The sequence below is a fragment of the Oncorhynchus masou genome, chromosome 27, assembly GCF_036934945.1.
Source record: "Oncorhynchus masou masou isolate Uvic2021 chromosome 27, UVic_Omas_1.1, whole genome shotgun sequence".
Taxonomy (NCBI): Eukaryota; Metazoa; Chordata; class Actinopteri; order Salmoniformes; family Salmonidae; genus Oncorhynchus; species Oncorhynchus masou.
The window spans coordinates 50863329-50876847 of record NC_088238.1 but is presented as its reverse complement, the minus strand read 5'-3'; the positions used below and the strand labels follow the sequence as shown (position 1 = coordinate 50876847).

Below are 13519 nucleotides of genomic sequence, written 5' to 3'. Positions count from 1 at the left end.
GACACTTACAAACTAAAGAAAAGCTGGGACCACTTTATTTGACATGCTGCTCATAAAGCCTTCAAGACAATGTCTAACAATTATGAGGAATAGACATTTACACAAAATCTATACAAAAACATTGCCAGGAATCCTTCACATGTCTTCCGATCAGGTCTTAATTACAGACATTTAATCCTAGTAAAAATTCCCTGTCTTAGGTCAGTTAGGATAACCACTTTATTTTAAGGATGTGAAATGTCAATTTATTTAAGCTTTTATTTCTTTCATCACATGCCCAGTGGGTCAGACGTTTACATACACTCAATTAGTATTTGGTAGCATTGCCTTTAAATTGTTTAACTTGCGTCAAACATTTCAGGTAGACTTCCACAAGCTTCCCATAATGAGTTGGGTGAATTTTGACCCATTCCTCCTGACAGAGCTGGTGTAACTGAGTCAGGTTGGTAGGCCTCCTTGCTCCCACATGCTTTTTCAGTTCTGCCCACAGATTTTCTATAGGATTGAGGTCAGGGCTTTGTGATGGCCACTCCAATACCTTGACTTTGTTGTCCTTAAGCCATTTTGCCACAATTTTGCAAGTATGCTTGGGGTCATTGTCCATTTGGAAGACCCATTTGTGACCAAGCTTTAAATGATGTCTTGAGATGTTGCTTCAATATATCCACATAACTTTCCCCCCTCATGATGCCATCTATTTTGTGATGTGCACCAGTCCCTCCTGCAGCAAAGCACCCCCACAACATGATGCTGCCACCCCCATGCTTCACAGTCGGGATGGTGTTCTTCAAGTTCTGCAAGTTTCCACATTTTCCCTCCAAACATAACAATGGTCATTATGGCCAAACAGTTCGATTTTTGTTTCATCAGAACAGAGGACATTTCTCCAAAAAGTACAATATTTGTCCCCATGTGCAGTTGCAAACCATAGTCTGGCTTTTTTTATGGTGGTTTTGGAGCAGTGGCTTCTTCCTTGCTGAGCGGCCTTTCAGATTATGTCGATATAGGACTCGTTTTACTGTGGATATAGATACTTTGTACCCGTTTCCTCCAGAATCTTCACAAGGTCTTTGCTGTTGTTCTGGGATCGTTCCAAAATACGTTCATCTCTAGGAGACAGAACGCGTCTCCTTCCTGAGAGGTATGATGGCTGTGTGGTCCCATGGTGTTTATACTTGCGTACTATTGTATGTACAGATGGACATGGTACCTTCAGGCATTTGGAAATTGCTCCCAAGGATGAACCAGACTTGTGGAGGTCTACATTTTTTTTCTGAGGTTTTGGCTGATTTCTTTAGATTTTCCCATGATGTCAAGCAAAGAGGCACTGAGTTTGAAGGTAGGCCTTGAAATACATCCACAGGTAGACCTCAAATTGACTCAAATGATGTCAAGTAGCCTATCAGAAGCTTCTAAAACCATGACATCATTTTCTGGAATTTTCCAAGCTGTTTAAAGGCAGTCAACTTAGTGTATGTAAACTTCTGACCCACTGGAATTGTGATAGTGAATTATAAGTGAAATAATCTGTCTGTAAGCAATTGTTGGAAACATTACTTGTGTCATGCACAAAGTAGATGTCCTAACTGACTTGCCAAAACTATAGTTTGTTAACAAAAAATTTGTGGAGTGGTTGAAAAATGAGTTTTAAATGACTCCAACCTAAGTGTATGTAAACTTCCGACTTCAACTGTATATGATATGGTGGTTTTGTCACATTGCGTGGTCAAACTATAGTTCTAGAGGGCCTCCCGGGTGGCGCAGTGGTCTAAGGCACTGAAACTCTGGGTTTGAGCCCAGGCTCTGTCGCAGCCGGCTGCGACCGGGAGGTCCATGGGGCGACGCACAATTGGCCTAGTGTTGTCCGGGTTTGGTCGGGAGGGTCTGTCTCATCGCGCACTAGCGACCCCTGTGGCGGGCCGGGCGTAGTGCACACTGACCAGGTGTGCACGAGGTGTACAGTGTTTCCTCCGACACACCCATTCCTCCTCCAACCTGGCTAGCTTCCGGGTTGGATGTGTGCTGTGTTAAGAAGCAGTGCAGCTTGGTTGGGTTGTGTTTTGGATTTGCAGCGATGTGACAAGACAGTAACTACTAATAATTGGATACCACGAAATTGGGGAGCAAAAGGAGGTAAAAAAAAACCCAGCCACACTTGGTGACTGGTGGTGGACCGAACTGATATTACTCACTGAACCTGTAAATGTGGCTTTTTCCCGATGAACCCGCTGGTCTACTTTCAGGTTGCCACTTTCAGTGAACATTCTACACTTGTAAGGTTTCTCTCATGTATGAATTCGCTTGTGTCTGCTGTGGGAGGTGAAGCATTTGTCACACACTGTGCAGGAGAACGTCCGCCCGCCCGTGTGGATCCGCAATGCTCACAGCTTTTGGGACGTTCATCCGTGTGTGTTTGTGAGTGCACCTGAGGTACGAAACAATATTTCCAAAAACGGTACACTAACTAGTATTCGCTGTTGGTTTCATCCCTTCCCACAGATGGAACAGACAAAAGGTCACTCCCCAGTGTGAGTGTGTACATGTGATTTCAAGACCTCTGTGTTCCTAAAGCCCCTGCCACAATGTGAGCAAACGTATGGCCTTTCTCCAGTGTGAACTCGATGGTGCTATTTCAGAGCCACATTTGATTGGAACCTCTTCTCACACTGGTCACAATGGAACGGCTTTGCCTCAGAGTGAACTGTTTCATATGGGCGTCAGGGTAGCCTAGTGGTTAGAGCGTTGGACGAGTAACCGAAAGCTTGCAAGTTCAAATCCTTGAGCGGACAAGGTACAAATCTGTCGTTTTGCCCGTGAACAGGCAGTTAACCCACTGTTACTAGGCCGTCATTGAAAATAAGAATTTGTTCTTAACTGACTTGCCAAGTTAAATAAAGGTTTAAAAAAAAATGTGTCTCAGGTCAGATTCGTTTTTGTGACCCTTCCCACACTGGGAACAAATGTACCTGTTCTCCATGGCCTTAGGAAGTGCAATATGACCACTGTATCTTCAATAGGGCACGAGTTGAAAAACTACAAACCTCAGATTTCCCACTTCCGGGTTGGATTTTCTCTCAGGTTTTTGCCCGCCATATGAGTTCTGTTATACTCACAGACATCATTCAAACAGTTTTAGGAACTACAGAATGTTTTCTATCCAAATATACCAATAATATGCAGATATTAGCAACTGGGCCTGAATAGCAGGTAGTTTACTCTGGGCACCTTATTCATCCAAGCTACTCAATACGGCCCCCCAGTCCCAAATAATTTAACCCGTCTCCCCTTTATCTACAGTGATGGAAGTGGATTTAACAAGTGACATCAATAAGAAATCATAGCTTTTTTCATAGGTCAGTCAGGTGTTCTTAAATGTTTTGTAAACTCAGTATCTATGCAAAGTATTCTGTCCTTAATCTCAATACCATTGACGGCCCCTGATGATGGCCGTTTCTGATGCCCAGAGTTCCCAGCCTCTTCCAGTCTTTTAGTGTCCTCATCACTTTCCTCATTAGTGTCTTCATCTTCCCTGCTGACTTCTTGCTGTCCCTTCTCACCAGTCTTGTTCTTCCCCCCTTCTGTAGTCACATCACTGTCTTCACCCTGCCCTTTCCTCCACCTTTCTGGGTCGGTTTAGACTCCAGTGAGGGAACGAGGAGGAACAACGTGAACAGGATGGTATCAGAATCATAGAAGAGAACATCTGGAAAAGAGAGAATCCAACCGGCTTACTAAAGCTATTCTCTTTCAGGAGAATCCCCCACAAGCATTTACCACAGAGGTGAAGTTCAAGTAGATCACCTGAGGAATCCTTAGCTTCTTTAAGGTGCCCAGGATGTCTATGATGCTGCAGCAGTGTCTTCAGATGCTCTGGGTCAGAGACAGAGACAGACTGCTCACACTCCTCCAGGTCAGTAGGGGTCAGGTTGAGAATAGATGCTGTCTGACAGGGAGAGAATAATAAGTAGAACAGCTTCTATCTCTCCACTCGCCCCAACCAGGGCCCTCGCCTCGCCCCAACAAGGGCCCGCACCCCAACCAGGGCCCTCCCATCGCCCCAACCAGGGCCAGAACCACGGCCCTGTCCTCGCCCCAACCAGGGCTCGCTCCTCGCCCCAACCAGGGCCTGAACCAGGGCCACTAGCACGAACAGCTAACTAGCCAGCCATTTCACACCGGTTACATAAGCATGCCTGAAGAATGGAGAAAAACACAGCCCAATTCCACAGGACCCCTACTCTGTTGATACTTACGGATGTTTATTCATTCGTGGAGGGGCCATTTAAAAATATATATTTTTTACCTACATGTCAAGCAAGTTTACAAATGAATGTTGACATGTTTTAGATTATCTAATAGGGTGGAGGTTGCTGAGAGGAGGACGGTTTATAATAATGTCTGGAACGGAGTAAATTGAATAGCATCAGACACATGGAAACCCCGTTTGATACCATTGCACTTATTCTGCTCCAGCCATTACCACGAGCCAGTCCTCCCCAATTAAGGTGTCACCAACCTCCTGTGAGTGGCATCAGTACTGTGTAAAGTTGAGCACTGGCAGCATCTCCTCCAGTCTGTCAAAGAACTGCCACACCAATATCTGCAACGCTGTATCATACCTAGAGCTGTACTGCACAGGGAACACCTCCAACACAGAAATAGAGTCATTATGTAGTTTAAACCCAGGGATACCGTAAGTAGTAGTCAAATCATACTCAATATTCCCCTCAAGGTCATTCTAGTCCTTTGAAGAAGGGATTTGTGACATGATCTAGACGTTAGATATTATCTCATCTGAAGTGTTCCCTCTGTTGGGTCTTCTCGCAGTGTTTGGACCAACTCCGCAAAGTTATCTGTTGATGCCTCCACTTCTTTATCTTTGCTCTGAATATGCGATCACACACAAAATAATTGCAAACATCTGCAACTAGGTAAAGCAGACTTGCCTTTAACAGACTGGTGTGTGTTACACATATTGCAGGTTAAGTACCACCTCACGCATTGTGCATGAATGGATTCTGTCTAGGTGGGGCTGGATGGTTTTGTACCCAGCTGGGTTAGACTACACACCACCACCAAATTCAAGAACCAGCTGAAACAGGAGATGTATGCATTTTATATACTGAGGAGACAAATTGAGGAGCCAAATATGTAACTGATAAGGAGTGAATACAAGGCTTTCAGGAAATTGTGACGAGAGCGATCTTCGGGTCACCATCCCATGTCTGAGATCCAGGGGGGAACAAAAGTCTAAATTTCACCCCCGACCCTACACCATTCTCAACCCTAAACACTTCCACCCATCTCACCCTCGCCCTCAGTCCCAGGATGAGTTGGACCGGAACCATCTCTAGTTACCAGTCACAAACTCCTCCAGCTTCCCATACTGCATCACGTCATGCTGCTGAGCCACTTGCCACATGAAAGCAGACTTCAGAAGTAGTGGTGGCACCAGGAGATGTAGGGAGGATAGAGGGAGATCAGCACCTGTTATCAGAGGTGGAAGTTAGGCAGCTCCTGTCAGTACACTCCACTGTTTTGGTGTGTCATACAATTAGTTGTAAACAAATGTTGTTATATGTTTGAAAGTACAATGTCAGTCCTTACATTCGCTCTTTAGCTAGCTAGCTAGCTAGCTATTTCTACTTCCCCGGCAGGTTACCAAAGAAGCGGCAGGCCTAGGCTGGCTTGTCGAAGTGACAGACAATGAAAAGCATTAATAAAACAACAATTCAACAAACCTGAAAATCTTGATGTAGGGTCCATTTCCTCACTCTCTTGGGGAACTTTCCAATTAGCTTGCTAGCAGGTGCGGCAAAACGTGGTTTTAACGTCTTAAATGTTATGCATTGATTGTCAACAAAACATCACTGCAAGCTGTCCTGGCCAGTAAACAATATTTCGCCATAAGATAGTGAATATTTTCTGAACTACTTGGCTAAGCTTCTCACAACCATTTAGCTAACTAACTAACTGCTTTATATTCTTCGGATGCCGGATATTTCTTCTTAATTCTTATTTTTTTGCCACGCACACTTTTTCCTGTGGTATGGAGCAGAGCTTTCCATTTGCCTTTTGCTCACTGAATGAATGTGGTGTGTCACGTAAACTAAAGGAAAGCACTGGAGAGGCATAAACCTTTGGAAACGGGGTTACGTCTCAATAGTTTGTGACTTCCTCTCTTTAGCTTTTTGCTTTTCCTTATCGGTTGAAGTAAGGTCATGTGGATATTATCTTGTTTGGCATTATTTAAACACATGTTGTTGTTTTTATTTAAATACCAGCACACCATTCGTATAGATGCTTAGACAAAACGTTATTATAAATGTTAGGTAGCAATTATTGGGCCTCATCAACACACACACATCTATAACGTCACGTACAACATACATGACATTTTAATATGTCCAGGAGGAGTTTTTCCTACTGTCCTACTGTCCAACATGGATGACCATACAATACATTTTTTGCCCAGTTGGATCCTTGTTTTTTTCCCCCCAGAGCTCCAGTTGTCAAATCAAATCGAATCATATTGTATTTGTCACATGCGCCGAACACAATAGGTGTAGGTAGACCTTACCGTGAAATGCTTAGTTACAAGCCCTTGAATGCACTGAAGTCGGATGCCGGAGATTTCCAAGTTCCCAGTTGTCTTGAACACAGCATAATTTCACAAACTTTTTGATTTCTCTATGCAAATCATAGTTGACACTTATTGTACTTTGCTCAGAGAACCTAATTTCTACCCCTGAAAATAACTATATACACATATTTGGTTTACTTAGACTATGACTGAACTGTGCCTTTTGTAGACGAGTCTTGCAATGGAATCGTCTAGCCTATGCTAAGTACCCACAGTATCATTTATTGTACATTCAAAAAATATAACCCAAGTATAAGAATTTACACATTTTGAGCTATGGGTTGCACATGTCCCCCCCACACACACACACGCGCGCGTTTGTCTTAACTGCAGCCCCACTTTTTTTGCTTTAACTGAGTGTTGGGTGCTGAACGTCAGATTGCGGGATTCCAATTCAGTTGCTGTCCACTGGAATGGGGCTGAATCTCCTATCGTGGCTATTTGCTTGTTGTTTAGGCCTACTAATTAGCACCATCAAAGTTTTAAGCCTACTCCTGAGACAAAGTCACTGCTAGGTCTTCAAAATACGGGTTGAACATGGTTCGTAGCATAGGAGGCTGCTGTGGGGAGAATAGCTCATAATAATGGCCGGAACGGAGCAAATTGAATGGAAACCATGCGTTTGATGTATTTGATACCATTCCAAATGTTCCGCTCCAGTCCTTAACATGAGCCCGTTCTCCCCAATTAAGGTCCCACCAACCTCCTGTGTGTAGACATACAAAATGGGGAGTGAGGGACAGCAGAAATATTTATTTAAATCAATGACCAAGTTTAACTTTTATGAATAGGTTGACTTGAAGTTGGAAGTGATGAAGGAAATTGCACATGGGCCTAACTGTGTGGAACCAGTTATTGGGCCTATGCCTACAACACAAGTCTTATTATGACTACAGTAGGCTATTTTAAGTGGGACATGGTTGCATGGATTTCAATTCCTGTCCAGGAATTGTCACAACTACACCATTATGATGTCAAAAAGGTCAACACCTTTGTCCACAGTTCAGACTGTTTAGAGGGCATAGCCTATAACTAGGACACAATTCTGCGCTTTTAAGTTCTTTTACAAACTTGATCCAATGTTAGATGAAAACGCTCTAGGTCTATTTTGGCAGCTTTGTGTTATAGTCTTTTCAACAAAACGTTTATAAAATGTCTACAGATTAAAATATTTAAAAAAAAATGTAAAGCTTAATTTTCATGAACACTATATATACTGTAGGCTATGATGATTATAACAACAAAAGTTGCTTATAACATGAATTATAAGATAGTCGTCAGAAGAAAGGGATGAAGGAGGTGAAGGAAAAGATACTCAACCAAAGGAGAAGGACAAGTCTGTCAAAGTAGGATTGGTCCTTTTTTTCCCCTTCTCAGTTAAGCGATCTTGTTTTATTTTACAAACTTGATTCAATGTCAGACAAAAAAAGAGGCAGGCCTATGTCTTTCGACAGCTTCATGCATATAAAAAAACCTCTTATTTTAATTTTGATGAACACTGTGAAGAAAGAAGAGTTCAGGTGAAGAATGAGAGGAAGGTAAGATTACTCCTCTGATCATTTGGGTTCCTTGCTAGGTTTGAATTACTATCTGCCTATGTATTGGCTAAATAATGGGATGCCTTGACTTGGTGCAACACATTAGGGATAATAATTCATGTGGTACCTGAAATCTGTTTCCTTGAAGATGAAGAGAAAATCAAGTTCCAAGAAAACTTCTGAAGCAGGTTAGATATTTTTCTATATTAAATTATTGCTTTTCCCAGTACGTGTACTGTTTCACTAGTGTGCCCTTTGTTGTTCAGATTCATTCTTTAAAAAACAAAACAGCTCATGTCCTTTAGGTTCCTCAGTGGCATTCTGTTCACCCAGAGCTCAGTATCCAGATAAATACCAAAACAGAGCGGCAGTAATTCAACTCTTACAGGAGGAAGGCACAACGGAAGAGTCTACTTTACCCAAGAGGACGTCTGCTTCCCAATCATCATCAATTTCATGAGGAATCTCACTGATAGGTATGCTCAAAATCTTTAAATAGCGTCCATTCTTTATACAACAACCCTGTCTGGACCACTACAAAACAACTGAACATGTTAACTTGTGTCTTTATCAGGCAGTGGGAGGTGATTCAGGAGGGCATGAGAAATCCTGTAAGTTTATCTGTCAACATTTGATGTGATTATTTGATAGAAAGTTGGACATGAAGTTTATCATATTGACTAACTAAGCACTTCACACCACAGCCTCTTAAAAATAAATATCATGCTCTTTTTTTGTATTAAAACAAAATATAATGGGAATAGAGTGAAAACAGTTTCCCATATAGCGGAAGAAATCCTCACCCTGAAATCTAGCATATGACAGTTCTAATAATGAAAAGCTAAAGAACAACTGTTTTTATGGTAAAGTAAGAAGGCAGACACCACATCTTTAGAGAACTAAATATTACAATTATTGTGATTTAGGTGAATTTAAAGTATTTATTTGTAGAGATCAATATGTAAACATTCATCAAGATTGATCAATTCTTGTGTTTGTTTTGAAGTTCCCAGACGTCGTTGCAGAGGGCACATCGAGGAGACGTTCAACTGACAGATCCTCTGAATGCCCTCTTTGGGATCACAGAGGCCACAATTCTCCAAACGCTGGGTGATCAATCCTGCTCTTCTGGCTCACCTGCATTGACCAGATCTGTGGTCAGAGATGTTGTGAGTCAGGTGAACTCTGACATCTCACTGATCATCTCCTGTTCCAGCTCAGGTAAATCAAGACCAGTGTTGTGTGACACTGGCAGGCAATATGCCATGTAGGCCGCCCAGAAGCTGGTGTCTGTTATCTGTGCCAAGTTGCGGAAATTTGGAGTCACTGGACAGGCTGCGTCTCAAGCCAAAACCAATCCATCTAAGGAGAATGTGGACATTGAGGCTTCTCTTGCACTGTCGACAGGAGAGGTCATGGCTGTTATGGTCAACTCCAGAGAATGCCAGGGAGGAGAGTAAAAGAACAATGGATGTGCTTCGAGAAATCGAAAGTCCATTTTTTTCTCCCCCGCTTCAAGGGATAGTGTTGGTGGTCTTCTGGAAGACTCCCTAGCAGAGAAAAACAATCTGAAAGAGACTGTATCCTCTGGCAGCTTGATGAGTCCAAACATCCTCGTACTTTCACCTTCTGAGAAAAAGCTTGGATCTCCTGTAATGACAACCATTGAGAAATGATCCAGTGTTGAATTGAAGTCAGAAGCCACTAAAGTTTTTAGCGAAGGGCTCATTAGGTCTAGCAGAAGTCTATCTGCACAAACGCCTGCTTGCACACCTGAGCTTTCAAGTAATCTGGCCAGTGAAAGGAATCTACCAGCTAAGTCAGAAGACCATTTAACAACTTCAAATCATGTAGGTTCTGGGCCCAGAGTGGTTCCAGTTCTCCTCAGGCTGTGAAACAAGGCAAACTACTGTAAATCGCTCTGGATAATATAATCTGCTGAATGACTCAAATGTAAATATGACACCAACGACTGATTGCTCTCGTGACATTAGGAGGCTCTGAAGGTTTAAGAAGTAGTACGCTAATCAGATGTTCAACAAATACGCAGTTTATTTATCAGTTTCCATTTGCTTCAGCATTGTCAATATTGAGTTAATAAGGGCTCAGTAAACTACTTACTTCAGTTGATTGAAAAACTATTGGTATAATATGGACCTCGAGGGGACCTGTAACATGATGCAACATGAGTTCTAGGACAAATACCAATTGAATATACCGGCAAAAACGCTGACTGCAACATATGCACAGTAGCCTACATAAAAATTGCTGACATAGAATACGCAATAACACACAGACATGTCAAGTTCAGAGATCATTCTGAAAACAATGTATTGCCTGCCCTAATACATACTTCCAGAAGTAAAATCTCACTAGTGATATGGATTGTCTGACTAACACAGACATTTGATTAACTTGACTACTTGATTTTAAACATCCTACAATTTGGGGAAAATAACCTCAAATTCTATCTAGACTACCGAGAGCTCAATCCGTGAGAGTCAATCCTCTGAGATTCATAGAAGGAAAGTTTTATATCTGATAAACAACTCACTGAATAGTAGAGTAAAGCATCACTGACATAAGACTCTAGTCTAACTCACATAACTCAGCTGTGGTCTTAAAGCAATGAAGCCAGAACCCAGGATAGAGGGGCTGCGTGAATCTGGTCTGGACACTGTGGAGGAGGGTCATTGTGTCAGAGACACTGTAGAAGGACAGAGTGCCCGCCTGGTGATCCAGGTACACTCCTACTCTGGAGGACTGAGGGCGTGCCACTTCAGTCTTTACATTATTATGTCGGAAAAAGTAACCATTACTACAGCACTCTAAACTCCAGGACTTGTCATTGTGTCCAAATTGACAATCATCTGCAGGCCCAGATCGGCTGATGTCTTTATACGAAACGCCTGCATAAATCTTCCACCCACTCCACTCCACCTCCCAGTAACAGCGCCCAGACAGACCTTCCCTGCACAGCACCTGACACAATTGAGTGAATCTGTCTGGACTACTGTGGTAGGAGTAGCCTTTGCGCTTCAGTTTCACCTTTCTGTTCCGCTCAGACAGAAAGAGTTGTCTGTATAACGTGTTTGCGTCCAGGGTGAGCCGACATGAATCTGAGGGAAGAGAAATTAAGAAATAAAAACATGATATGAGTCCCCCTCTTTACTTGTATCTCAGGGTTTGTGGCGAGTATCATTGAAAGTACAACAGTTAGCAATTGCACTCACATTGTAAGAAGTCGGCTCTGGTCTTGGGCTCGGGTGGGTGTAGAACATCCACTAGATTCACTGAAATGCACATTCACACACAGTGAAAGTGTTATGATTAGACAATATAATGAAGTGTAGGCTAGAACTTCAATGTCATCAAAGTATGCAGATGGAACTCTACTTTCTAACCTACCTCTGGTGGAGATTCTGCACCATTCTCTCTTCAAGATGCCCTCCAGTTTCTCTCTGAGGTTAGACACAGCCTCACTCACATCCTCAAAGTACTGAAGAGGACGGACATCGATGGTGGGCAAGTCTGAAAATACACTGGGACTGGCGAGAGACTGATAACTCTGCAGAGAGAATTAATTTGTATGGATGTTTGACAGTCAATCTTGTGTGTGAACTAACAAATTCCTAAAATGAAGCACTTTGCTACTCTACAAGAGACATAAGTCTAAGTCCGCTAACTATATAAATAACATACTACTCACTACTTTAGCTAGCTATAAAGGCTTTGGTAAACCCACCCCAGAATAACGAGTTCCTTTTGCAATAACAGACAGATGGTCACTCAGTGAAGCTACCTCCAGGAAATGGATGTGATCCTCTGTGTGTGTCAGCTTTTCCAGCTCAATCTCTCTCCTCTTCAGCTCAGTGATCTCCTGCTCCAAACGCTCCATGAGGGCTTCAGCTTGACTCACAGCTGAATTCTCCTGGGCTACGATCAGCTCCTTCATCTCCGAGCGCCTTCTCTCAATGGAGTCAATCAACTCTGTAAAGATCCTCTCACTTTCTTCCACTGCTGCCTGTGCAGAGCGCTGTTAAAACACACATGTAGACAAGAGATGGCTTCATGTTAAAAAGTCTATTCTATTTCTCTGACTTGGGGCCTCAGAAGATTGCAATATCATATCATTGTGGTTCCTGAGATATCAAACGCTTCTCCAGGCGGTTTGGGATCATATGATCTGCCCAACACGACTGCAACAAAGATGACATGGTTAATCTCCTCTGGTCAATACTCACGCTGAGAAACTCCACAGCCTGTTGCAGTTCCTTCAACTCTTTCTCCCTCTCCTGGACTCTCTGGTTGACCTTCTGCTGACTTGTCCCTATCTGCTTCTGTGGACAAAAAAACACTTTATTGAGCTACATGGCATTGATGCGATTTGACAATGCAAATCTGCCTCATATGCCTATCTACATGTGATGTTTTTTTCCCATGTTGTTTTCATCACAATAACTAAGATTAGCTCTGATTCTCACCTGTTTCTCAGTCTTTTCTGCAGTGATTGAGACTGTATCATGGCCTTTATGTTCATCCATGGTACACAGATAACAGATACACTGCTGGTCGGTCCGGCAGAAAATCTCCATCAGTTTGTCATGATGAGAGCAGATATTGTCCTGTAATTGTGTGGTGGCTTTGACCAGCTTATGCTTCATCAATGGAGCTACATTATAGTGAGGCTGGAGATGAGTCTCGCAGTAAGAGGCTAGACACACCAGACATGACTTGAGAGCTTTCTGCTTTCTCCCATTGCAGAAATCACATTCCACATCTCCAGGTCCAGCAAAGCACAGAGTAGGAGAAGTAGCCTGGAGCCCTGTCTTCTTCATGTTCCCGACCACCATGGCTAGCAAGCTATTCTTCATCAGAGCAGGCCTTGGGGAGAAGGTATGTCTACACTGGGGACAGCTGTAGACACCCGTTGGGTCATCCTTATCCCAGGAGTCCTCAATACAGTTGCTACAGTAACTGTGTCCACAGTTGATAGTGACCGGCTCTTTCAGTAAATTCAGGCAGATAGAGCAGCAGAATTGGCCCTGGTCCAGGAGAACTCCCTGCTCAGCCATTTCACCGATCACTCACAAAGACACACCCCGGCAGTAATGCTACATACAAACAAAACGTGAATTAATCTAGACAGCTAGACGATTAAAATATATCCCAGCCACCTAGTTGAACTAGTCTAATTCCAATTCAATAATACACATTTTACCAGTCGTGATTATCAATTCAAGATATGACAATTCAAATGTGTTCTTATTGTTGAATCGACTAGCAGCGAAGGATCAATCCGAGATCTGTAGGGGACAAAATTATGCGCAACACAGGA

The 13519-nt window shown here is 42.8% G+C and overlaps 1 protein-coding gene and 1 long non-coding RNA gene across 4 annotated transcripts; both read right to left on the bottom strand.

Moving 5' to 3' along the window:
* Positions 1-17: 17 nt before the first annotated feature.
* Positions 18-6078, bottom strand: LOC135516372 (uncharacterized). 2 transcript variants are annotated; one of them, XR_010451925.1, is made up of 4 exons: positions 5742-6078; positions 5359-5487; positions 3802-3943; positions 18-3703 (listed from the first exon to the last, which is right to left on the bottom strand). It is a non-coding gene; the product is annotated as an uncharacterized LOC135516372 (long non-coding RNA). The 2 variants fall into 2 exon arrangements; XR_010451924.1 differs by having other exon boundaries at positions 3802-5487.
* A 4137-nt stretch (positions 6079-10215) lies between these two features.
* On the bottom strand, positions 10216-13519 carry LOC135516363 (tripartite motif-containing protein 16-like). 2 transcript variants are annotated; one of them, XM_064940622.1, is made up of 7 exons: positions 13403-13517; positions 12666-13295; positions 12426-12521; positions 11927-12217; positions 11590-11749; positions 11415-11474; positions 10216-11300 (listed from the first exon to the last, which is right to left on the bottom strand). In XM_064940622.1, the coding sequence occupies exons 2-7, from the start codon at positions 13254-13256 to the stop codon at positions 10771-10773; spliced, it is 1728 nt and encodes a 575-aa protein (XP_064796694.1). In that variant the 5' UTR covers positions 13257-13295; positions 13403-13517; the 3' UTR covers positions 10216-10770. The 2 variants fall into 2 exon arrangements, with proteins under 2 accessions (XP_064796694.1, XP_064796695.1); XM_064940623.1 differs by having other exon boundaries at positions 11984-12217; positions 12666-13519.

Bases quoted from the DNA above. Each gene is read 5' to 3' on its own strand.
- LOC135516363 (XM_064940622.1), bottom strand. From the start codon at position 13,256: ATGGCTGAGCAGGGAGTTCTCCTGGACCAGGGCCAATTCTGCTGCTCT. The intron at 11,750-11,926 runs GTGGGTTTACCA...TTCTCTCTGCAG, and splicing joins AAGGAACTCGTTATTCTGGG to AGTTATCAGTCTCTCGCCAG. The intron at 11,301-11,414 runs GTGAGTGCAATT...CTCTTCCCTCAG, and splicing joins CAGAGCCGACTTCTTACAAT to ATTCATGTCGGCTCACCCTG.